The 27,718-nt window shown below is 37.8% G+C and overlaps 1 protein-coding gene across 1 annotated transcript; it reads left to right on the top strand.

Annotated features, from left to right (window-relative positions):
• The first annotated feature begins 972 nt into the window (after window positions 1-972).
• Iyd (Iodotyrosine deiodinase) lies at window positions 973-27,487 on the top strand. The gene is made up of 6 exons (XM_071593809.1): window positions 973-1,202; window positions 12,660-12,810; window positions 23,600-23,685; window positions 24,216-24,341; window positions 26,310-26,500; window positions 26,770-27,487. Exons 1-6 carry the CDS (start codon window positions 1,022-1,024, stop codon window positions 26,950-26,952), a joined length of 918 nt encoding a protein of 305 aa, XP_071449910.1. The 5' UTR covers window positions 973-1,021; the 3' UTR covers window positions 26,953-27,487.
• Window positions 27,488-27,718: the final 231 nt, after the last annotated feature.

A 27,718-nucleotide genomic window follows, 5' to 3' on the forward strand; every position in this document is an offset into this window, starting at 1 on the left:
AGGACAGCAAAATCATGCCACTGTTGTTTATTGATTGACTGAGATCCACCCTCTCAACGTTGATGTCAAGAGGTTGATTAAAAATCAAGAGGAGGTTAAATGTAAGATACCATTTCGAACATCACCGGAGAATTTAAAGGGAATCAGCTTCAGACAATCAACAAACGTAAACAGACTTTAAGGTACAAAGACACCGTGTAGAATCCTGTCGCCTGCTCAACTGCCTTTGCGAGAATCACTCACGATTTAAAAAGAGGGGTTTTAGGCGTGATATGGTGTAATATAATGATTAATTAAAAATTGGCAATTTTCCACAAAATAAAATTAAAGGCGACCGGTTTCAACGTAACTACATCATCGTCAATCATCACCTGAAGATGATGTAGTTACTTTGAAACTGGCATTAAATTAAATTTTATTTTGTGGAAAATTGCCAATTTTTTAATTAATCACTCATGATTTGCAGTTCGCTACACCAATACGACACAAAACCCAATGACACAAAATGTACTCACGTTGGATATCATTTCAGTATCTTGGGAAGCAATCTGTAGACAAATCAAAATAGATGAGACAGATTACATCAATAAATATCCTTAGGTGATCCATTTTATTGCACTCGCCACTTCAATTTTCAGCATTGATTAACATTTTATACAAGGTGGAGATAACACGCAGTCATTTGATTTAAAAATACCCAGAGTTAATGGGACACTGCATTATCTTGTGCCATTTTTAAGATATAGAGATGTGAGTCGGGTTCTCTTCCCTTCCCCACGAATTTCATGAGCAGAAAAATAAAAGGCGTTGTCCTTGCTATTCGTTTTTTCTAAAGACAACGTCGCTGAGACCTTATGCAATCCCTCGGAAACTCCCTCTCTCTCTCTTTCGCCAGAAGAGCGTACATCAAGTTGGCGAACGGTTGTGCGGAAAGTGATTTTGCTGACTCGCCTAAGTCTGGTCGAGAGGATTCCTACCAATCAAGTAGGGCAAAGTAAATTAACGACTACACTTCGCAAATATGTCGCTTGCTACTCAGATGCCATTCTTCAGCCAGAACTGGCCCATAATCACCCTTGGATTAGTATGCTACTTGAGTTTTCGCGTGATCTCCCATTTCTTCAAAAAAACCACCAGCACCGATGGCCCGGACAGCACAGGAGACGCTAAGAAGACTGGAGTCTACAGAACGCCAGATCAAGGTATTTCTACCATATCATTCGTGACACATTTATCGAGAAAACTGAATACCTCCCTGCGACTAAGTCCAACTTCATTTTGAATATCGTCTTTGTATCTACGTTAAAAGGAGGATCAACACGTGTCCTTAGGGTTAGGAATTATCTGGGAAAATGCATAAACATAATATAACTCACTTCATATATTAAACAAGTTAATTATCTGCGATTTTTCTCATTTTAATGAGGGCTTTACTATTACCTGTAAGTAGACTTGAACTATTTGGTCTCGACCGGTTTTTTTTAACCGACGTCTTTTCAATTACTTCCCACAACGGCATCCGCATTTCAAATATCGATTATAATCATGGGAAAAGCATAGTTGGTAAGCCCAACAAAAATTGTTTATTCATCCTGCAATTATTTATTTTCAATGTCAGCATTAGAAATTTGGCGGCATCAAAACTGCTGTCCCTTGCCTTTCAGCATACACTTTTTTACCAATCGCATTTGTAGAATGTCACAGCCCCATCACTTTCCCATTTACGTCTGCTCCATGGCAACGGCTCTTTTATAACGGAATTCTTTTAGGGGCGTAAGAAAAACATGAAACGCGGTCTAAGTCAAACACTGTCGGACGTACAGAATTTAAACATTGTCGCATTGTTAAGAACCCGTTTCGATCAAAAGAATATGCTCAAGGTTACCATTTAAAAAACTAGGTCATCTTAATATCAAAATTTTGAAACCAAGACTCTCATTCAACGGGATTTTCGTTGGTATGCGAGCAAAGGCGATTTCTTCGGTGAATTCATTACAATTTATATTCGATTAAGATCTATAAAAGTATATCTTTTTAGTAACATAAAAGCAGATGGAACGTTGACAGAGTGGAGCTGGGTCTAGAATATTTATGCATGGCCTCAATTCATCGACTAAGGGTGACGTAATAATCGATGGTGAAAACATCTCGAGGGAGCGAGCATGTATTGGGCGTGAAAGCTGCACTCGAGACAGATAAGGAGTCAAAAAAAAACCAGTCCGCATGAAAGATAAAACTGTATCATCTCGACAGTAATTATTTGAGGGGGTCAGCGGTCGAAAGTTGATTTATATGATGTTTACTTATTCAGAGTATTCTAGAGTGAAAATAGGTTTGATAATTTGAGATAAAGGCGCACGTCGCAAAACATTCATTTTCCATGGAAGTAAACATTAATGGATTTAATATTTAAAAACAATTAATTTTCAGAATTGTACAATTGACTTCCTTCTCAATTGTCCCTAGCCAAAGGATTCTGTGCATCGGACTCAATTAGGGCAGCAAGATTTCCTTCCATTATTTTGGCTTAATCAACGGTAATTGACCGAATAAGATTTAGGCTAAAACCATAAATCCGGAATAAATTTCACATACATTTGAAGAACGAGATGTGACCTTCAATCACCAGTCAAAACAACATTCGGGCTGCGATTATTGTGGCAGGTAAAAATACCTTAACAAAGCGGCACCTTGAGAGTAGAAGTCATTTATTTACATATTTCATTGATTTCCAGAGAATATCTTTCCAATTTTCAAGTTTGATGGCCACGGTGTCTTTAATCCAGCCATGTATTTAAATTATAAATCTCATGTCATTCTCTGAATTATAAACTTCGTATTTTTTCGCAAAAACTTGATAAAAAAATTATTCATATATAAGTAATACCATAAGAATCAAGAATTTTAACTGAGTGGAGCCTCAAACCATCGAATTCACATCTCAATCTACTGTGGTATTAAATGAGCTTCTGGATGCTTCGACTCCTACGGGTGTATCGCAACTTTCTTAGCCCGTTACAACATATACTCTGCGCATTACATTTAAAAAATCATTTTCGGATTTGTCAATCTGTAATATACATTTAATATACAGAAATGTGAATTTAATTACCGTTCCAAAGGAACGAAACTTTCCTCGAATTAGCAGCGTTAAACTAGTGCTGATGAAACAAAATGCATGTAACTTTTAACATTCACAGCCTGGGGAACGGAATTGCACCCTATTATACGGAAGGCAACAGAGATTGAGGGTTATATCGCTTCTTGGCCATGGATTGAAGTTGCCATCGAATCCTTCCTCTAAATTGCCGAATCCTGAATCTCCCTTGGGCGACTTGCACACACCTCAGCGATAAGTGCCAAATATGGCGGAGTGTGAATAATCTACCGTTCATCCTCAGTCCTTTAACGGGAACTACGGTCCATGAATGGGATCTTCGTTTATGGATAATAATCGAATTTACCAAATTTAAAGTAGGTTGGGATGAATACTAAGTTCTTAGCGAACTAAATTTGAAAAAGTAACGCCCTTCGAGTAAATTTTTAGCATAATATTAATCCATGGACTCTATTTTCCATGGTACATGTACCATACAAACATAAATTAATAGGTATAGTAATAATTTCTACATATTAGCATATCACCATTCTATGGTTATTCTTCACAACTTGGCTGAGAATAGATACAATAAATATACTGAGTTAATACTTAATCATGAACTAAATAATAATAATATGTATGTAAAGAAGAACAACGATTTTTCGTAACTTACATAGATTTTAGTATAGTTTAGAGCAATCTTATTTATTATTTGCTCCTTTTTACATAATTGATTGGGTACTCTATCGGTTATAGTAGGTTTAGGATGGACATTCCCACCAAATAAATATTTTGTTTCTCCTAACAAAAGAAACTCAATATCCTATTCTACAACAGATCCATCTTCATCCCTGTGTATTTCCTTCCTCCCTTCATCCCGTCCAACATCCCTATCCTATTTCTGCCCCTTCCTCATTTGCCTAACATTCTCCCCTCTATCACACCCTTTAACATTCCACTGCCAATTAGTATGATTTGCATCAATTTTTTTCTGTTTCCTTTGGATATCACCCGACAATTCCTTATCCTCCAAAACCATACCTGGCACTTCCTCATTTGCTTTCCTTTCTGTCCACTTCACCTTCTGCATCCTTCTCCACACCCGCATTTCAAAACCCTTCAATTTACCTCTATCCTCCCGCCTAAGTGACCATGTTTCCGCGCCGTCCATAACTACGGTCCATATCAAACCTTTGACAAGCCTTTTCTTAACATCCCTACTCAACGTCCCTGTCATCAACTACGTCTTCCTTGTGAAATCTTCTTTGCCTAGTGCAATTCTTCTTCTAACGCTCCTACTCCTTTGACCATTTTGGTCCAAAACACTTCCGAGATAGGTAAATTGTTCCACCTGCTATAGTTTTTGCATTCATATTTCTATGTTAAGCTTAGCCTTTTTCTTTCTGGAAAATCGCATAACCTTTGTTTTATTAATTTAATTCTCATCCCATATATATCGCACTAAAACAACAAGGAACCTTTATCTGATGAAGTGATGATGATGGTAGGATTGTTGAGTTGTTTAAAGCATATGATTCAGCTGTGGAAAGATTGTTATTGGTTTTAACGAATTGAGGATGGACTAGGCTCATGCGGATGGAAAAGAAAAAGACAAACGAACAAGTGTCAGGAACGGTAGTGAAAAACGTTGGGAGAAATTCGAAGAAGCCGGGAAAAGTAAACGGAGATACTGGGAGGCAGTACTACGCTGAGGATTGATCTTTTAGGCGAGAGAAGGCATGCAATCAGATAAGCGATTGAGAAAGGAAAAAATGGGCATTTCAAACACTAAGCGGGATGATAAAAATTTAAAAGTTCCGGGTCCATCGTACAAGAGCTAAGTTACTAAGGGAGTCACGAAACCGTGCAATAGTGTTGCGATGCCCATTAATAATCTACCTCCGTTCGGTTAACTACTACTAATAAAAATATGTCCTTGCTACTATTAAAATCTAAAAATATGCTCGCGTGTTCCATCTTACGCGATAACTGCTTAAGTGACATAAAACTGAAGCAAATACTAAACGAATTTTTTCCTGACAGGAATTTGGCTCGGGGTTAGAAGAGCAAGTTATTAATTAGGATAGGAGCCCTTCTTTTGATGGCTGAAAAGCAACTTGAACTGCTGAGGGTACCCTAGCAAGACCTCAACTGGAGGTGAAAGTGTTCGAACACTATCTTCTGCGTGAGGAAGGCTCTGTAAATGTGTGTTCAATGAAGGATGCCAAACATACGCGAACTTAGTAATGCGAAACCCGCAACTTGGTAACACGATTCGGGATAAGGATGAGAAAGGCCTCCATAAGCAATAACGATTTAAAGGTCACCTGTTCATTAGTTAATAATGTCGGAATTTAGAGGATTCGGCTGTCATGTTGACATCAGACTGCCTGAAGTCTCTATACAAAACTGTTTACAGACGGCTTGAAATTTTCAAATTAAATTAATATCTCATCATTGCATCAAAACTGACAAAAAGAAATAATTTTCTATTGGCAACAAGTCCAGAGGTTACGTTTTGTCTATTGTTGTGCTCTGAATTTTAATTTCCCAGTTCAGTAGTGGATTCCCTTATATATATTTATTTTATAGCGTAAAGTTTGTAGCTACTATTTCAATCACAAAGATTTTATAGGAATTGTTTTCTACATATACAGCAAATTTCAAACAATAGCTTAGAGCTTCACGACACGTTGGTTAGCTGCACGTTCCTCGGTGGCAGTATTTCATGCTAATCCTAAATGAGGGTAGACTGCAGTTGGAATCGGCAAAGTTAGTCTTCCCTCATTAAAGCCTCAATAGAAAATGTCCATAGCAATAGTAAATTAGCAATAGTATTCATCTGATAGGTCAACTGCAATCCAAGTATCATAACCGTTATTAGTTCATTTTCTGTGCAGTATTTAAATGTAAAATCACCATGCATTTTAATACATTGAAATCGGTTAATGATAAGAACAGGGGTCATTCAAAAACCTAATCTTCAGGAATACATGTAGTCAGACGATCAGCAAACATAGAGGGGGAGTAGAACGGTTCAGTTAACCTTAATACTCCGTAAGGAGTACAGAATTTCGATATTTTCATAATATAGATGTAATATTTGAAATCGATAAGGGGTATTTGGCCCTAGTCTTTTTTTAAAATGTGGCAATGGGAACGTTCAAAAGTTATCTTATAGAGACGATTAAGAATTGTTGACGGCTATTCAGTTTGGAAACACTTCTATCTAGTAATGCAATTACATTGATTGCTTAACGGGGCATAACGAGTATTTTAGAATTAATTGGTTTATAAAAATTATTTATCAATGCAATAAACTAATTAATTACTGTATACTCCCAAGCAGAGGTAGAATTTTTATGAAGCCAGTAAAACTATTACACAAATCTGTCGTTGTTCAAGGAAATTGCCACTGGAAAAGCACAGCTTAACATTACGCTAAATACACAGAACCGCTTGTTTTGCATTAAACCACACACTTCATCTACACATATTTAGGCCTTCCAAATCACAATTTGCAATGTCTACAAAGCATATCTTTTCTCCCACATCAAAACCCTAACATTGTACCCTTTTTCACAAGCTTTGACGTAAAATATTGCCTGTACAAGGCCACCTCGAAAAATCGATTTAATTGACTGAGTTATGATCGCGCAACCACGGCAGTATGCAAATCCTGGCGTCAAATGATTTCTTCGTGACAAACATCCATCAATGTGTACCTTAGCTCACTTAGTTTTCGGAATTCACTCACGGAAAACACACTCTTTCGAAAGCTAAAATAGTTGGTCCCTTCCAATAAAGTTGGAAGACGTCTGGGGACATGAAAAGCCAAAGTGCAACTTTTTAAATGCAAACAATCTATAGCTGGCCACAAAACGAACTACCCACTCATGCAACTAAAATTTAGGAACGAAGTAAATAACTTCAATACCTGTGAAGTACGTATTATCAATGACCATGACCCAACGATGATGATGTGTCAGTTTAAAATCAGGAATCTAAGAATACAGAGAAGGAACTATGGCAGGAGAAATCATACTAGGAAATCAAAGTGATGATATGTGTAGCCTTCCAGGAGGAAGAACTAGAGATCGAAGCAACACAGTATCGACAGAAGCAAGATTACAAGACTCGAAGGAATTCTGGATGACTCAAAGAAGCTTACCTCCCAGAAACGGTAAGGAGTCATTGGATCATATATGAAGTAACTCTCTTATAGATGACAAAGTCAAAATATTCCAGAATCAAAAAATTTAAACGGCTACAGTTAATGCTTATGTAAATTTTTTTCGAAATGTTACGATCACAAGTAAAACCACCAACAAATTAATTGTTAGTGTAGCCCAATTAATTTACTCAGTTACTCCCCGTCCCTGATTTTTTGCTTGAAGTATTACCTTACGAATCTGAATCGGTTGAGGAACTTTCAGCCATTTGAGATTCCAAAATGCAATTTCGATAGATAGAGGGAAACTCAACTCGTTGAAGCGTAGCCTACGGCGACGTTTTGTTTACTTGATGCTTAAAAAGTTCAAAGTTTCCGTTGATTCAATGCCTTCGTGGTCTTCTGTTGACGATAAGTTTCGTTCCCGTGCCGGAAACATTCCAATCCAATTCGCATTTCTCGCTAAACGAAAAGGATTCGAAGACTTGCAATCCCAAATTCCATACGCTTTTCTCTGCCTATTGATATTGACGGCGTATCCGACACAGTCACCGAAAACGCTAATACAAGCATTTTGCGAGACATGGGAGTGTCATGATCCCTTGAGGCGATCGTAGAGTGATCAGCTGACGAGCTAAGAAAGAGTGAATTGATTATTTCTCGCAAACGCCGACCGGTGGCGTTTAATGGAGAGTTTCTTGCAATTGATGTCGTGGTTAGAATATGGGAAGGCAGAAAGAGCAGCACGTTCCAGCGCAGAAAAAATGACTTCCAAGCCGCGGTGGCATAGCTAATCAATATAGATTCCAAATACGCATGCGCGAGAACCTAGGTTTTTGGTAGGGCCGGGCTGGGAACGCTTTAATCAAATCAGGGTACATGCACTGGGAAGGGGTTACGATTACGGATATAATCCTCTCTACGCTCATTGAAAATAATTCCTTCAACCCCCTAAAATATCCTTCCTCATTTCATCAAAAAAATTAACTGTCTAATTATAAATCTAAGTAGAATACGGCGTAGAAATATATTTTGGAGGGTCTCTGAAAGCTTAAAACTAATGTGCATACTTTTTTGACTTACCAAAATTGTTATTAACACGTGACGCTTTCCTCCCAACAATTATTCATCTACGTACCCGCATATGTCTTTCCCCCTTTAAGCAGTCTGAGTTCTTAGTCACGTCGAAAATTCTCCTTTCAATCACAGAACTACCAAGTCTGCATCTCGACCTCATCTTAATCTCAAAACTACATGGACTAATTTCAAATTTTCCTTGAAGGAAAAGGACTGCACTTCTCTTTCTTCGCCAATTTTTCTATTCGGCTTATTTTCTCCATCCTTCTCTATGCTTGCATATCAAATTCCTGCGCCTATAAGCTCCCAAATTCATTCCTATCCCGACATATTTCCAAACAACGGAAAAGTAATGATAATTACATACAAATAGACCATAAAAAATGCACTACTTACAAGTAGAAAAAAATATAATCCTAAAATATAAATTTACCTACATTTATTACGAGGGTCATCCGGAAAGTAGTACCCGTTCGTGCCGCATGAAGTGCTGACGACGCGAGTAGCCGCTGGACGAGGTCAGATAGCTTCAGTGGCTTGTCTGCCTTCTCTGAGCCAAGTTGCGTGACGCTAGCATTGCCTGTGTTGTTTCTGTGATTGTTTACAATGTTTAAAAAAATTGAGAACGCCGCCAGTTGTGAAGTGAGGGCAGTGATTAAATTCCTCAATGCAAGAAACGTTCGCCCATGTGATATTCATCGCCAATTAAAGGAGGTGTATGGAGACAATGTAATGGACGAGTCGTCTGTTCGGCGGTGGTGTCGCAACTTCAACATGGGGAGGGGGAACACACACGACGATGAGCGTTCGGAGAGACCGTCTGTCATTACAGACCAACTGGTGAGCTCAGTTGACGAATTCGTGAGGAACGATCGGCGCGTCACAATTGATGACATCTGTGAGCATTTTCCCAATGTTTCTCGAACAATTGTTCATGAAATTGTTAAACACCATCTGCATTATGCAAAAATTTGTGCAAGATGGGTCCCTCGCGTATCTCAATGAGCTGGCGGCGAAGGACTATGCAGCAGGAATTCAGAAACTTGTCACACGTTATGACAAATGCCTTAATTTGCTTGGAGATTATGTTGAGAAGTAGTTTAAAGTATCCTCTTTCAAATAAAATTTTTTATGTTTGTTAATATTTACTTTTGTGTCTTTATTTCACGAACGGGTACTACTTTCCGGATGACCCTCGTATATAAAATGCCATTCCTGACACAGGTCATCTTGGATTTTTGATTAATCGCCGTTTTTTTCGCGTAAGTGAAATGAAATGCAGGGAGCAAATATACTCGTACTTGTCATGATTGGCCTCTGCGCATGGCGAGAAAATGATGGATTTCCATCCTAAAATAGATTAGCGTTCACAGTCATAATTTACCGCTCAGCGATTGCAAAAAGAATTTTTGCCTCTTGATGTAAAGAGAAAATTAAATAACCTTTCATGTGAACATTCGTTTCTTCTGTTAATTAAACATATATTATTGAGTAAATGTGAATTTTCGCGAGTAACCAAAAGATTATTCATTGTCTTCCAAGAAACATGCATTGCCATTTTCGACAACCATGACCACTCCATCCATATCACGGTTGGCTGGATACAACAAACACTATATTAAATAGTCGTTTATTCCCCCTTAGCATTTCGATCATCAGGAGGAATTGTTAGGAGCAATTTTACCCTCGCCTATTGATTTGGACATTTCCTCCCAAAATACTACGCAAACACGGAAATGTTTCATCTATTGTCATTTATTCCCTCATGATTAATTTATTTACTACTCTATGCCTTGAAAAATCAATAATAGAATACAAGGTGTGGTCAAAAAAAGACATGAACTGATTTTATACCTTGTTTATTTCGACGGATACAACTTAATCGAACTTGTCGCCCTCAAAGTACATGTCTTGGCTGACGACACACCTTTACCAACGTTTCTTCCAGCTCTCGAAACCTGCCTGGTAAGCCGCCTTAGGGATCCTCTTCAGGTCCACCGTACAATTAGTTTTAATGTCCGCAATAGAGTCGAATCGGCGCCCTTTCGAGGTTGATTTTAGCTTTGAAAACTAAAAAAGCCTGATGGAGCCACGTCTGGAGAGTAGGGTGGCTGCGGGATCACGGATGTTCCGGTTCAGGCGAAAAATGCCGTTACGATCAGCGCGGTGTGAGCGGCTATGCATTGTTTTCCACATTTCCGGCCTCTTTCGGCTCACTGCGACCCTCAGCCTCTTCATACAATAACCTTTAACTAGAAATCTCTGTTGACGGTTTGACCTTGAGGGACGTATTGGTAAGGAATCAGCCCTTGCCAATCGAAGAAACACACTAGCATGACCTTCACATTGGCCCGGGACATGCGAGCTTTCTTTGGCGGAGAATGAGGACCTTTTCACTGAGAAGACAGGGCCTTTGTCTCAACATCATAGCCGTAAACCCAGGTTTCGTCACCGGTTAAGATGGTTTTAAGAAACTCTGGGTCGGCATTGGCTCGGTTCCAGGAGTTCCTGACAAATGTTCACACATTTTCCCTCTGTTCATCAGTCAGTACCCGCGGGACGAAATTAAATGCGACGCGCGTCATGCCCAAAATGTCTGTCAGGATCCCAAACTAATGTTCACGTCCTCGGTTATCTACCTAATAGTTAAATGGCGATTTACCCGCACCCAATCGTTCACCAATTTGACATGGTTGGGGTCTGTCGAAGTGGAAGGCCGCCCCGTTCGCGAATCTTCATCTGTCCCGGTTCTGCCCCATTTAAAACGACTGTACCACTCAAAACACTGGGCTTCGACTCATAGCTTCATCAAAGAAGGTTTGCTGGATCATTCCAAACGTCTCCATAGCAGTTTTGCCAAGTTGGTAACAAAATTTCACGCACACACGCTGTTCCTCTGGCTCCTTCATTGCTACCGTTGCACGCGGCGACGAACAGGCTAAGACACGCACGCTGCTGCTGCGTAACGACTCAACATAAACAAATGGAACACCTCTCGTTTTTGTCGTCAGATGTGTCGCTAGATGGCGCATTTTGTCTCGTTTCGATCCGTTCAACGGTTTGCGCAGAGTAAAATCAGTCCGGTCTTTTTTTGATCACACCTTGTATGATTGTTATTCCAAAATAATAATTGTTTAGTTATCTCCGAAAAGAATACACATTTGTTGACGGGATTAGTTTTGCAAAGGCTGAAAGAATAAATTTTCAAAAACATTGAAGGTGTAATGCTCTTTATCCTAGGAACATGCTCCTCAAAACAATTTTTGCTATTAAATAAAAGGCCGGAAAAAGTAAAATGGGTGACTTTTTACGGACACTATTCTATTAATGGGATGCCTTTACCGGAAAAAATCTTTCTTTTTACATTTCATGATAATTTCCTTCTTTGTCTCATAGAGATCAGACACTACAAATGGATGTAGCAGATGGAGGTTCGGCCCAAGCAAATACATAAAATGTTGGTACGTTTGTGGAATATAATTTGTTGGTTTTTACGATAACTAATGTCTTCTGACTAAACGTTTAATCTTATGAAACAACTATATTTGTCGTGTTGACTCTTGTTTAATGTAATCAAAATTGATTAAGGGATTTCAACACGAATTGCTCAATGATACTGCGCGGATTTATCAGATAAGAGTGCTTCATATTGAGCTTATTGCTTGAAAAGATTGTTTTGGTTATCACTTAAATGATCGTTCGTATTTTCTACAACATTGCTAACCATTAATTTCAACATATGATGACGTTTTGTATTCGCATGATAACTACGAGAGGTATTTTTGAGTCTGTATATAGTATGCTGACAAGAATTTACAGTTGCCCCTCGTTCCAGAAAATCGGTCACATGAACTCGGTGAGCATCCCAAAACAGTCAAAAAAAGTTTTTTTGCGGACGGATGTCGATTAACAGTAGACCTTTTAAAAGCATCGTCACCATAAACAGCCTTTAAAATACAACGATCCTCAGTAGGAGTCACTTTTTCAGCAGTTAAAGATTCGATAACAGTATGCTGTTTAACTCGCGTTGACATAGTACTAGAACACGTCCCCATATTTCCGCTTCTCGAAATACACTGGATGAATGAAACAACCTCTAACCTGCTCATGCATGTTGAGGGGGAATGTTACTTCCACAAGCCACAAGGAGTGCTTCTGAAGGTCATTTTGTTTGTGGTCTACAAGCATGTGTGCATTAGTTTCCAGCCTATCCTCGTATTTAATTTTTTTGGAGACCTGTTGGTACCATTATTATAATCAAATTATTCATAACAAAATGTAAACATTAAAGCAATTTTTATGCTCCATCAGTGGCTGAAATAAAAGAAGATGAAGACTGGGATGAAGAGACAGAGTTTCCCGATATTTCAAGTGCCCTTCCTGCGGACTTAGAACACATACCATTTAACTTCGAGCGATTCACACCTGAAGAAATGGTCAAAAGATCGGAAGAATTTTATAGGTAAGAAATTAAACTAAAGCCTAACTAAACTAGAGCCTATGAATTACTGGTTTATGAAGAACATGTCGTTATTGTTCCCTCCATTGCTTAAGGTGTATGTATTACTGAGAACAAGGCAAGCAGTCTAAGCACGCGCTCAGTAACTGGTATCTAGACGAATAAATATTCATTACTCAAATATATGTATAGTGCCTTTTTAGGCGCCTATGCACCAAAAAGGCCTATAGGAGGCTGGCCGATTCGTTTAATGTCACGTGAAGGCTGTAAGAGTCACTACGATATTTTTTGATACTTCACTCCTTTTTGAAGCCAGGACTAGGATTTTTTCTGAAGTTTGAAACACTACACGTAAGGTAACTAATGCTCCATTGAAATAATGTTTAAGAAAGTATGAGCGGGTGGGTTTAAAACGGAATTTGAATCAATATTAGGTTTGCTTGTGTTTTACCACCTATTTCTCATTACTATTATTTGTCCATCCGGAAAAATAATAGCAAATGGGAAATGGATGTCAAAACCAACAATTGTAGAAACTTTTCGCAGGCAACAACTAATAGATCGATATCCTTAATCTTATCTCATGGCTATGTCCAAAGCTCAAATTTTATATTTAAATCTCATCTTTCTATAGTTATTTATGACCATAAACTCAAACGTAATCACCCAAATATGCCTCTTATACTGCCTTTTTGATAATGAGTGCAAATATGGAGGTAGCTACAAATGCATGCAAATGTGATTGACCAGAAATAAAACGGTTTTAATAAAGTCACTTCGGCACTCAAAGGTACCCACTAACAAGTCAAATACTGGAATTTGCAAGACCTGGAGGTATCTATGTAATAATTATTTTAACGAAGCATTCCATTGGAAAATGATGATACACATGCGATATGTTTGATTATAAGTGATAAACTACAACTGGGTAGTTTGTGAAATTTAAATATGTATTTTTAGATTTTAAATGACGTCGCATTTATTTTAAGCGATTTTTCAGTACTAGCTCAGGAAATTCAATTTAAGGAGAAATAAATGTATTTTTACATTTCAAATGATTTCGCAATGGTTTGACCTAAAGTTTTCTCCGAACCTATCTATAGAAATCCCATTTGAGGAAAAACAAGTTTTTTAGAATTTAAATGACGTCGCAATGATTTTCCTAGGTTTTTTCGGTACTGTTCGAAGGACCTAGGAAATTCCATTCCAAAGAAAATAAATTTAATGAAACAATTACAAATATAACTTCATCGACAAAATTTGAAAAATCTTTGCCCAGATCAATCGTAAGGAGGTAAAGAGGGCTTATTTATTTAGGATAAGATTAAGATGGATAAGATAAGAGATGCATCAAGGGATAAATGGAGTCTTTTATATCGTCACATGTGATATTTTTAACACTTAGTAATCGACGTCCTTGCATTAATTTTCCTTGGGAATATCCCATAGTTCCGTAAACTGGAAAACTAAAAAAAACACGCACACAAATACTGAGCCCTTTTGAAGGCTGTACATGTATAGGTTTGATGCCTGGCTCAAAGAAAAGCGGATGTACTGCTTCAAAGTACCCATTTCATTAACTTGTCACTAGATTATTTTTCTTGGCCTATTTTAATAAAAATATTAGGCTGGAAAACATTGACTATCATGACAGGCATGCCAAGTAGGAAAATAACGTTTGACAAATTCAACATAAAGAGGGTTAACTGCAATATTGAATATGATATTTGAATGCCAATATTATCATCATAGACAGTCTACTAATTAGTGGTGAGATGGACCGCATGATTAAAATTACACATTGTTGTATTACAACAAATGAAATAGATTATCAATAGAAACACAAATTCATATGGACCTTCACGGAATGTTCAACATTTTATCGATAGGTTACCATTGATTACGGTATGCGGGTATCCCCCACTCCATAGATAGTCAGCGCTCTTACAACATTCAAATGTATTAGTGTATAGTTAATGGGTTCAGGATGGTGCGGTGGCTAACATGGTGGCTTGCCACCCAGAGGGCCCGGGTTCAAAACGTGGAGACGGTAGATATTTTTCAGTGGTATTCCGATCCCTAGTTAGGTGCTTTATGGAGACCCCTTTGAGTGAGTACGCCGTCAATCGGATGGGACGTTAAACTGCGGAAACCTTGGCACCTTTCGTTATGAGTAGGCTAATGCCGACGACACAGGTTTCTCTCCACCCTTCCTCCTTTCCCATCCATCCTTAATGGTGCAAATTACCTTAGCTGTCGATCGCCTCCCCTAAAACTTCTACTAATATGGTACAGGTAATGTGTACGTAGAGTGTCACTCCAGCCATTTTTGCCAACCTAGTACCTACATGTACTGGAAGACAATTATATGATATAAAACATGTGAGGAAAGGGTAAACATAATGACCTGCTAGTCTCTCACACCTTCAAGTAAATTTCGACCTACCAACGCTCATTTGTAGGCAGGTACACCACATCTTCCACCCATCCCCGTTATGTACTATCACGTATGATAGGGAAACTAGAAGCCTAGAAATTTTGGCAAACTTCAACTCACTGTAATGTAGCTCGGTTAAATCCTTCGTCATAAATTAAAGGGAATGAAAAAGTAGTCATTTTCTATCCGGTTACCCTGCGCGTCTTTGGGACAATGAACAGTAAATGCCTAGAAATACGAGGGTAGACTAAGGCATCATCCACGGGAGGCGTAATTTATGGCTAGGAAAACAAAAAATTGGCGCGTTATTTTTTTATTATTATCCGAATAAAGATATCTGTCTATAAATAAATACAAGCTATCGTAGTAGGTATCAAGCGTGACAAATGGGCGAAAAATAGAATGAAATTTAATCCAGTAGAAAGCAGTATCCCCGTAACCCTTATTATGATATAATAGTTTTGAACTAGTAGTTGAAGTATTTTCAGTACATTTTCGAAAAACAACAAACATTGGCAATGAAAGGATGTTCGTGGCGAGAATTTTGTCATTTAGTTTAAAAAGCATCGAGTCATATTGTATCGTGTGTTATATTTTTACATATGCCTCCCTCGTTCAAAATGTTCACATTATAGTATATCGATCGTGAACCTTCCCATCCCTTCAAACGCTTTTCCCGATTTACTGGCAGCTTCTAAAGCATGCAACTCATTACAATGGAATAATGTCAGAGTGTAAAAATCATTCCCCGTTTCATTTTTATAAGAATAATTGACTAGGATCCGGGTTCGAATCCCAATCAAGCAGAATAATTTTTACACTCTGAAATTTATGGATATTAATTTGGAGGATGACTCCATAAAAAGTTACTGCCGCGGCATCTCCCGCAGTTTCTTGGAATATGTTTCTAACGACTAATCAGGTAGATTAACTTGTTACGTAACCTGCGTGGTAGCACTGTGAAAGTTCGTAAATAAATAGTGCAGCCCTTGAAGGAAAATGAAGATTCGTACACTTATTTTCGCTGAGTTATCCCTGAACTATATCAACTGGGCGATTAATTTAGTGGTGGGATCATTCAATTTAATTCAAGATGCTATTTCTGTTTGAAGATGCTATTTCTATTGATGTTTTTCCAAGGCTTCATTAGAAGAGACCTTATATTTTTTACATTATTGGTATTTTTAATTATTTATCGAACATCGAAGCTTCTTAAAGCATTTCATTGACCGAAATACCAAAATGTGAAGGGCGACTGGTATAGAATAACTTTCATAACGCTCACAGTTCACATATTCTAGTCAGCCAGGATTTTTAAGACAGTAAAGGTGCCACAGTTTACATACACTAGTCAGACAGGATTTTTAGACAGTAAAGGCGCCAAGCAGATGGCGAAACTTCAGCAAGAAAATATCAGTGGAATCTAAAAATCGTGAGTTTTGATTTATTTTGAGGGATTTTAACTTTCAGCACCTATTTACAGGATAGGTTTGGTTACTAGACCTTTGAGGTCGAAGTAGGGCAAAATATGGAAATTCTTTTACAAAGACGAGTTTGTCCTGAGATTTAAGTCCGGAGAAAATCAACTCCACCAAAAATCATTTCCACCCGGGCTCTCTTAAAAGGGGACATGTCCTGGGAAAAGCGAACTCTAATTATAATAAAAAACTGGACTTAATTCTAAGCATAAGTACGTCATATCGCATTCCACATCACCCACTCACTTCAATTGGCAATTTAATTTTTTCCCCAACTCTCCCACTATGTTTATTTCAAAATTTCTTTGCCGAAGATAATGGAATCAAGTCACGTCATTAACATTAAATAATTTACGGTGAAGCCATTTTAGAAAGGAATTTGCCTGAGATGGAAACCTGCCAAATTCGGAATCACAGGGATCGTAGAACATATAATGAAAGTGTTATTCTCAAAAACACATCTGACCCACGAATACCGTGAAATACTGACGGAAAGCATTCAATGTCACTTATATCGATTCCTGAAACGAATGGTGTTTAAATCTGATAAGGGCAGAAATGATATTTCACATTTTTTTACAGCTAGCGCCATCCAGGAATAAAGTTAATATACACATTAATTACAATGGTAAACCCCTTTCAATTATTTATTTCTAGACTTAAATCCTGTGAAAGGTAAATTATCCAATTAAAATAAATTAAGTTATACCTTTCATTTTGCCCTCACTTTTTGCTTGGGCGTCTATTCCATTGACCCAACCTGTCTGAGACGGAAAATCTACACATCCCAGAAAAATGACGTGATCCTCTGTAATTACACCTATGGCAAGTTTCATTGTTCATATAGCTGTTTATGAGAAAAGCATCAGATATCAGCGCTATGCATTTTGTGTTAGTGCACTGTTGAACCATACATTAATTTGTCGTCATCAAGTTTCCTCTCTTCTAAAAGCTTATCCCCGAAACAACCTCGACCATTCTCGTTGGAACGGCGGGAAGAGTCTCGCGAGGCTGTTCCTTACTTTCCACCTCAAAAAGATGCTCGGTGTTAATACACATCTGACAGCGAGTTGACTTCGTGTATTTACATTCCTCCTATTGCCTCCACAGTAGGACGACTCTGGGTAATTCGAACATCGTTTTAATTCCAAAAGGCGCAGACCAAAAGTTAAGGTAAAAATAATCAGTATCATTGTACGCTTTCAACCCTGATTAAAGCCATAGCAAGGTCATAGAAATGTTTCCATATTAAAGAAGAGGCAATTCAAAGGTCACCAATCAGCTGAATATAAACAAGAGGAAGCGTGTTGTAGTGAGAAGAGATTTCGGTTGACGAACGTAGGGTGACGGATTCGAATCCCGTTTACACCTCCAGTTATGTCCGGCTACGTCCTGATTTTTCAATCTCAAAAGGACAGAACTCTGAGGGAAAAAGATAGGCGGCACAAAGATGTGAACTGAAGTTCATTAAAGTTAGGATTTCATTCACCATGCAGCAAGTCCATACTTAGGGAAGAGAAGAGGCTTTATCAGGGAGGACGGAGACACGAAATTTCCCCCTTCCCACGCGTCAAAGATTTTCGTAAAAAAAATCATTTTTGTCACATTAACAGTGAGCGACGGCTTGCAAAATACAATCTGAAGTAAATTGGAAACGTGAATTCAAAAATTTATGGGAAGTTGTTGATTTACGAGTTAAAGCTAAGCGGTTATTCCGTTAAGTTATCTAAGCTATCCTCCCCTCAACCCTCCAAAGAAAACGGAAATGACGCCCCTACGAAAAAACCATACGAAAAACAAGAGCTGACTAATAGAATGATATTTTAAAGAACTTAGGAGAAGGGAATATGCATAATAGGGTTCCAAGAAGGGCAGATGCCAATACTAATAAGATTAATATGTAAGACTCAGCCAGCTGATTATCACAAAAATATACATTATTTTAATAGTACTCCGTCACCTCGCAAACTATGAATGACGCTCTGATCGCCTTAACAGAGAGAAATTTTACAATTACTCCGTAGTCACAAGTAAAATACCTTTATTTGCCGACGATGCAGTGGTTTATAGATGTACCCGTATTCCTGAGTATAAATTAGCTTTAGCAGATGACCTAAACGCTTTACAACGCTGGTACGACACTTGGCTATAAGAATTAAACTTAAAAAAGTGTGTCGTGATGAATTTTCGGAAAAAGAGCAATTCCCTACCGAACGCCTACTGCATCTGGAGCACCGAAATAGAAACTGCAAACTCGATTAAATATTTAGGCGTTACCCTCACTCACGACCTATCCTGAGTAAAGGATTACTAAGAATATATCAACCAACTAACAAAAACTTAGGGTTTAATAAAGGAGTATTGAGTAAATGTGATGAAAAGGTCATTGAGAAATATTATCTTGCTGGTTAGAACTCATTTCGAATATGCTGCTGGCATGCATAAGGGATCCTCAAAAAGCTGGATTGATTACCAAATATCCTTGAAGCAGGAGGCCAAATGGTCAATTTTATTGATATACAAAACTAGCAACCCACCACTTCATCTGACCCCCTCATACTTTAAATGTTTACAAGGAGTACTTTTTAATCCGTTTTTCGACCAATGGTCCAGAGATAGTAGCACATTAACAATGGAATAATGTACGAGACAACATGTTCATCAACTCATTACACTCATGAGACCTTAGGCTATACACAAAACTATAGTTATAAATCCACTATATTATTTTATGAAAATAAAAATAAATATTTACCATAATTTGCGCCTAAATTGTCTTCAGTGATCTACAGAAGCTTCCATGCACATTCTACACAACCAGCTTAATGGATTGCCAACTGAATTTTGACTCTAAGCGGAAGACAAATATGTAATGGAATTCACGCATACTACAAAATTGTATTCTCAAAAGTACGACAAATTCTCCTGAAGGGTGTCTGTCTTTCCTTTAACTGTTTTGAGCAAGATAATATTTACCCTATTATATCCTAAATCCCCTCCCCGGACTACAACCTTGACGTGGTGGAAGGGCTTGTGCGTTCCGACGATCCCTAGAGCTGTGGCGGGAGTAATAATTATTGCTCCTGGTAGGGTCACCCATGCCAGATAGGTCGAAGGTTAGGAGCCAGACGAAAGGTAGTCCACGCAGCGTCTGTTCCTCAGTGAGGCGGCTGCAATGGGGTCTGACCCCAGTGGGGCGGCCAGTAAGTGATGGTGTCACGTTAAAAACACTATTGAGGAAGGCAACGGGAAACCACCTCAATTATCATTCCCTAGAAAAATATGATGGACAATAGAGATATTTTGAGTCCTGGCAACCACGGGGCTCGGCCCAATCGGCCGTGTGTCGTGCCCGGCAGCGGGGGAGGCAAAGCTTCCGCGGTCGTCATCCCACGAAACCCTTGCAAGGGAACACCAGCAGCAGCAGGACAGAAGACGCAGGAGAAGAATACCAAATTAGTTAGAATAGGAACGTGGAATGTTAGGACAATGATGAGGACAGGGAAATTGGGGAATGTGAAGCGAGAGATGGAAAGGGGAAATATAGATATTTTAGGTCTATGCGAGGTGAGATGGAAAGATAGCGGGGTTTACTGGAGTGATAAGTATAGAATAATATACTGCGGTGGGGACGAGAGCCAACGAGGGGTTGCCATAGTATTAAATGAAGAGGTAGGAAGAAGCGTAGTCAACATAGAGCAGGTAACGGATAGAATACTACTGGTGGAGATAAAAGCTGAACCGACGAACTCGGTTATTATTCAGGTATACATGCCACCGAGTAACCATAGGAAGAAGAGGTCGATAGGATATACGATCAGTTAGAGGACATGATCGCGTGTGTTCCTGCAGGGAAACATTTGATAGTGATGGGGGATTGGAATGCGACGGTAGGCGAAGGAAGAGATGGTGATGACGTGGGGGACTACGGTTTAGGCACGAGGAATGACCGCGGGGAGAAAGAAGTTGAGTTCTGCAGGAGACAGGGGTTAGTCATCACCAACACTTGGTTTAGACACCACAAAAGACGCAAGTATACATGGAAAATGCCAGGCGACTCAGGAAGATATCAGCTAGATTATATCCTGGTTAGACACAGGTTTAGGAACAGTGTGATAAATTCCCACAGCTTCCTGGGAGCGGATGCGGAAATGTAGCGTACGTTTCAAAAAGATAAGGCAGAGGCGGCGAGTGAGAAAATGGAATGTAGAAGCATTAAATGGGTGGAAAAGGAAGGAATACAAACAGGCGAGAGAGGAAATCATGCAGGATGGTAAAGAGATAAGTAATATCGAATAGAAAATGGGAAAGTATCAAGAAAGGGTTGTCTAAAGCCGCAAAAGACACTACTGGAACCATTAACGCTAAAAGGACTAGGAAACCATGGATCACGGATGAGATGATTACAAAGATGGATGAGCGGCGAAAATGGAAGAATACAAATACAGAATTAGGCAAAATGAAGTACAAAGAATTGAACAATAAATTGAGGCGGGCAACAAATAAAGCAAAAGAAGCATGGTGGAAGACGCAGTGCGAGGATATGGAAAGTCTGCAGAGGATGGGTGAAATCGGTGCGCTGTACAGCAAAGTTAAATCGTTATCGGGAAGTAAGAAAGGAAGAGCTATGCTAACAGTTAGAGATAAGGCGGGTAAGGTAATAGTTGACGTAGGAAAGATCCAAGAGAGATGGAAGGAGTATATAGAAGAACTGTATAGTAAAGAACTTAGACCAAGAAAGTTAGACATTGAAAAAGAAAATGACATAGAGGAAGACAGCTTAGGTCCAGGCATACTAGACAATGAGATAGAAAGGGCATTAAGAGAGATGAAACTAAATAAGGCCGTGGGGGTGGATAACATTCCCGTGGAACTTTTAAAATGCTTAGGAAAATGTGGGAGGAAGAGGCTATATGGGCTGATCCGTAGTATTTATGAGGAGGGAATCTGGCCGGAAGACTTTGTGAGATCAGTTTTAGTTCCTATTCCGAAAAAGGTAAAGGCCACGTCATGTGAGGACTATAGGACAATTAGTTTGATATCCCACGCGGCTAAAGTTGTTCTCAGGATCATAAACAAAAGGATAGAGAGTAGGGCAAATGATTACTTAGGGGATGATCAGTTTGGGTTTAGGAAGGGGAGAGGTACGCGTGATGCCATTGCAGTAATGAGATTATTAATCGAGAGGAATATAGAACACAACCAGGAGGTATTTGCCTGTTTCGTAGATTTCGAAAAAGCATTTCATAGAGTGAATTGGGAAAAACTAATGAGTATATTGCAGAAAATAGGAATAGATTGGAGGGAAAGGAGGCTAATCCGCAACCTGTACATGTCTCAGACTGCTCAGGTGCGGGTGGGAAACGGGGAGTCAGGATGGGCAGTGTTAGGTAGGGGTGTAAGGCGGGGTTGCCCATTATCACCGTTGCTGTTCAACCTGTATGCAGAGGAAATGATCAAAGAGGCATGGGAAGAACTCGAGGTAGGAATGAAAGTGGGCGTGGAATTCGTAAAATCAGTTAGGTTTGCTGATGACCAAGCTTTAGTTTGTCAGTCAGCCAATGGGCTGCAAGCATTGCTTTGTGAATTGGAAATTCAGTGCGACAGGTATGGGATGAGAATCAATGTTAATAAAACAAAGCTTATGCGATTTTCTAGAGAGAAAAAGGCCAAGCTTAACATTAAAATAGGAGGGCAAAAACTAGAGCAGGTAGAACAGTTTACGTATCTTGGTAGTGTTTTGGACCAACACGGTCAAAGTAGTAGGGACGTAAGGAGAAGAATTGCGCTAGGCAAAGAGGCTTTCACAAGGAGGAGGGAATTGATGACAGGGACTTTGAGTAAGGATGTTAAGAAAAGACTCATGAAAACTTTGATGTGGAGCGTAGCTATGTAGGGTGCGGAAACGCGGTCATTGAAGCAGGAGGATAGACGTAGATTGGAGGCTTTTGAAATGTGGGTGTGGAGAAGAATGGAGAAGGTGAAATGGACAGAGAAGAAAACAAATGAGGAAGTACTTGGCATGGTGGGCAAAGAGAGGGGTTTGTTGGGAGTAATCCTATGGAGGCAGGAAAGGTGGATGAAGGGGGTGTTGACCGGCAGTGGGATGTTGAAGACTGTGATAGAGGGTAGAATGTTGGGCAAAAGAGGAAGGGGAAGGAACAGGATAGGGATGTTGGACGGGATGAAGGGAGGAAGAAAGTACTCAGAGATGAAGAGGGACCTGATATAGAGTAGGATGATGGATTTTGTGTTTTGTTAGGAGTAATAAAATATTTGTGTGGTAGTTGTGTCCATCCAAAAACCTACCTTAACCGGTAGATTACCTTAAAAAAAAATATCCAAAATCTAAATAACAGAAGGAATTAGGAATGCCTTCTATCATCAAAGCATTGAAAAGACTCTCAAATAAGAAAACATGAAATGTAAAACCTCACAAAATGAGTAATTGATCAATGAAGCTTAGTGACTACAGCCCCTAAATTAGGAAATATGTTAGCATAGTTATGAATTAATTCATATAGAATGGGCATCATGATGCAAAGATTCCAACCACTGCTGAAACATTTTCCTGTGCAATGTCAATGGACAATCTTGAAAAGATGAACACAATTTAATTCATTAAAGAAATTTAGAAAAATGAGCAGCTATAGAAAGATGAAAATTCACGTACGGCACCAGATGATTTCCTTATCCTTTTCAGAATAACAATATAATTTACTAACTCCACAAGATACATTTTATGCTATTAATGTCAAGGTAATACCTGTACCTTTTTTGGTAAAAAAATTTCTATACAATTATTTGGAATGACCATGAGATTCTTTAATGCTGCCCAACGTTTTATTTATGAAATGATGTTTTATTTATTTTCTAGATTAATGAACCGACGAAGAACAATCAGATTTTTTAGTTCTGAACCAGTGCCATTTAAGGTCATCGAGAATGTAGTCAGAGCTGCAGGTAAAAATTATTGAAATTTATATTATTTCTTAGGGAGTTACTTGTCAAGACGTCTAAATACTCAAATTTTACAAAAGAGGCAAAAGTTACCCAACTATTTATAGTTAATAGTTAAAGATTCAAGTTGAGTAGCTTCAGGCGTGATGTGGTTGAAGTCCAACATGATGAATAACTGATCTAAGCACTTTGCCACTTGATATCAAGTGGAAAAATGCTTCTATCAGTTATTCATTGGATTACTTTTTAAGTTGATCTCATGCTGTTCACTTATATTTCTGCAGACGTTTCAGAAGTATTATTGAAAGCAAATAATTATATATAGTTTAAAGATTAACCTTTTGATAACAATATGATATAAAATAACTTCTAATTTAAGTGTACCTACCAATTAATCTTCACTTTTACTTGGCATCTTAAACTTGTTCATAGTTTTTCACTATTTTGTCATAACTGTTTTCTTATTTTTCCACCAATTGGCTTCATCACCCATGATACCATTTTAATGTACACCATATTCTTATACTCTTCAGGTACTGGCCCAAGTGGGGCACATACAGAACCATGGACTTTTGTAGTTGTTTCTGATCAAGAGGTCAAAGAAAAGATAAGACAAATTATTGAGGATGAAGAGGAGGTAAACTATAAAAAAAGGATGGGTAAGATAAAGTTTTAAGTAAATCAATTAAGAACACGTCAATCTCTAATTTCTTCGTAAAAGGCAGTACAGAAAACTATGGGATTCACTGGTGTTCCTATATAGCATTCACGAGTTAATATAATATTCATGCTATATGCTTAACAAATGGCACATTTTAAGATTCACATCCTTTATCACAACGGATTACAATTGACAGAAAATCACATATCATCTTTTAGGAACCTACCTAGTGACAGAGCAGTTTGAAAATTACCGCGGTAATTTTTGCAAATTACCGCGACATCAGAGATTGTACATATTTTTCTAGTAAAGACGCCTGAATTTGAGTTAATACTCGTATTTATATAACACACTTACAAACTCTTTACACGCTAGGTTATCCACAAATAAACTTAATTTTTAAAAAGTTTTATCGTAATTGGACCAAATAAACACCTGTGCTCCTCGTTTCCATGGCAAACATGAAAACAGTTGAGTTATGAAACTTTTTCCGACCAATATTACTAATTTGAACAACTGATTGTTAAATTAAACACAAATTATGTAGTTTTCGTCCGTAAATACCTCTAAACCTCTCAAATTTTAACATTCGCAGCATTACCCCTTGCTCCCGTAATTGCCTTGTGTGTATTCTCATAAATAACTGTACATATTATCACATTAAATAGAATTAACTATTACTACATCAAGAATAAACCCTTCATTAAAAAGTAATATTATTCTTCTAGCCAGGTTTTAATACCAACGGACATTTTCACACTCTAAATAAAATAATTTTAAATTCTATTTGTTCCTATGAATTTGAGCAGTATCAGGTAAAATGACACTCGAAAAACAATTGAGAGATTTTATGAAGTAATGCATATAAAGAAACCTTTACAAATATGGATAAACATTATATTTAGGGAATGTGATATGAGGAGTGACTTTCATGGTAAAATTTTGAGGTGCATATAAAACAAAAATTAAATTATAATGGTTGACTTAATTGATTGGAAATTGGATAAATTCTATTTTAGTTAAATTGAAATAAAATAAGGGAATTTTACTTTGAATTAACGATTGGTTAACATTAACATTTAATGTTAATAAATAGCACAGGTAAAGCTATATACCTCTTTAAAACCAAAGGCAGAGACAGAAAGAAATAAAGTGAGGTTGACATTTACTATAAAATAATTGAGAATCGTTTAAATGATGATCTTGCCAGAGAAGCAAATATATGGTTTTCAGAGAGCGTATATATTAAGCAGGTGTGCTTGGTATAGAATGTACAAAAGTAAAAAGCTCTGAAATATGGATCTGGCGAAAATTGGAGAATGTGAACAGGGTGGGAAAGAAATTCTAATATGTCTGATGTGGTGGTCCAACGGGTAGTGTGCTGGTCTACTGAGAGGTGCCTCTGAGCACTCTCAGCTAAACCAAAGCAGCGTTTTTAGACTACTATATCTTCCTGGTAAACCAAATGTGGACTGGGAAAGAAACTCATCCCCCTCCTCAGTGAATTTCACATGCTATTGGCGTTAAAATTATATGAGTTCTACCTTCACCTATTAAACCCATCTACCTGTTGAATACTGTTTTAAATGTGAATGAAATCCATATGGATTGAAAATGTAATTCCTTCCAACACCTACCTACGAGTGTTGAGACCAAATCCATTTTAGGCGCCTACCAGCCATATTGAAAATGATAGATTTCACAATTTTATTCATAACAGTAAGAAATTCGATGAAGATAAATTTTCTTGTTTTTGTAAAAGAGGATTGTTTTCATTAAGAGTAGCAAAGTCACCTGAGAAGATATATAACTATTTAGCACCTACCTATCTTACATGAATAGATTTTGATAACATCCTAGCTTAAGTCATTTAAATAATACATAGAATAGATTCTTCCTCTTTAAAAGTTTTGCATTATATCGAAAAACTATATTTAATATTTTTCATCTTTTCAAAACTTATCAGGTGTTCAGTGGACCACAGATTTGAGACCTTTGCGTACCAACTGGATCAAGGAATATTTAACAGAGGCACCATACATTATTTTAGTATTCAAACAAATGTATGGGATCAAGCCAGATGGAGGAAAGAAAATTCACTATTATAATGAAATGAGTGTGGCAATGGCATCAGGTCTCTTACTTACTGCAGTTCATGTGAGTAAATAATGGAGTATATCGTATTGATATGCATATTAATGCTAATATTTTTCAGTCATTAGCTGGTAGCTTATGCTCTACAGTTTAAAAATGTATGATGGTCATTTTTACATGTACATCACCAATTTGTGTACACTTCTAATCCTGGAAATTATACTAATTACTGAATCTAAAGAACCATATCACAAACTATCCATATATACTTTTATGTTTCAATTCAAAATTAAGAGGCTTTTTCCCATATTTATCCTTGTTTTCCATTCCAGTACTCTGGATTAGTGTCTTTGACAAGCACACCACTAAATTGTGGTCCAGCTCTTCGCACCCTTCTCGGAAGGCCAGCATCAGAAAAACTCACCTTGCTCTTGCCTGTGGGATACCCAGCAAAGGATGCTACAGTCCCAAACTTGTCTCGCAAACCAATTGAAGACATTATGGTACACATTTAATACATGAAAAAGTTCAAAATAATGCCACAATTTATATTTTAGCCATCTTGTTATGCTCACCACAGAATTAAAAACCAGACCAGAAATATTAATATTCCATCCCACCTAGTCATTATGCTATCTCCACTGTACTGAGGAATTTTTTAAATCAATTGAGAGTACCTATCTAATTAGCCCAAGTAAATGGGTATGCATATGCCATTCTGGAATAGTAATATAAAGGCAACTAATTTCCACATTGTTTACTTATGTTATTGATAATAACAATGTGAAAGCCATGGTTGGCCTTTTTAGAGTTTTGGTTTGGTCTATTTAGAGTGGAAATACTCTTGCTTCATTAATTTATTACCCATTAGGGACTTCTGGATGGGGCATTCCTGAGTAAAGCATATAATGCTTTACTCAGGAAAGCATCAGTTAAATTTGACCACATTTATTCAAAATACTCAATTTTAATTGTTTCCATAACTACATGAGACCGACTTTGCAAGCATGGTAATTGTTGAAAATAATTCCCATCCTTTAATTAATTAAATTATTTGCTACATTCTCATTTAATAATACTTTGTTTTACATTTATATTTAATAAAAATAAAATAATTAAGTATTCAAATCATAATTACTTTTTCTTTAAATGTTCAAATGAACCAATATATTTATAATTATTAGATTTAAAAAAAATAATTTTAGAAAGTTTATATAATTCCTTGTGGGGAACTGTACAGCATTGGACGACTGACTTGAGGGCCCAGGTTTGATTCCCTGG

This window comes from Hetaerina americana, unplaced genomic scaffold, assembly GCF_022747635.1.
Source record: "Hetaerina americana unplaced genomic scaffold, ioHetAmer1.1.p SCAF_6, whole genome shotgun sequence".
Taxonomy (NCBI): domain Eukaryota; kingdom Metazoa; phylum Arthropoda; class Insecta; order Odonata; family Calopterygidae; genus Hetaerina; species Hetaerina americana.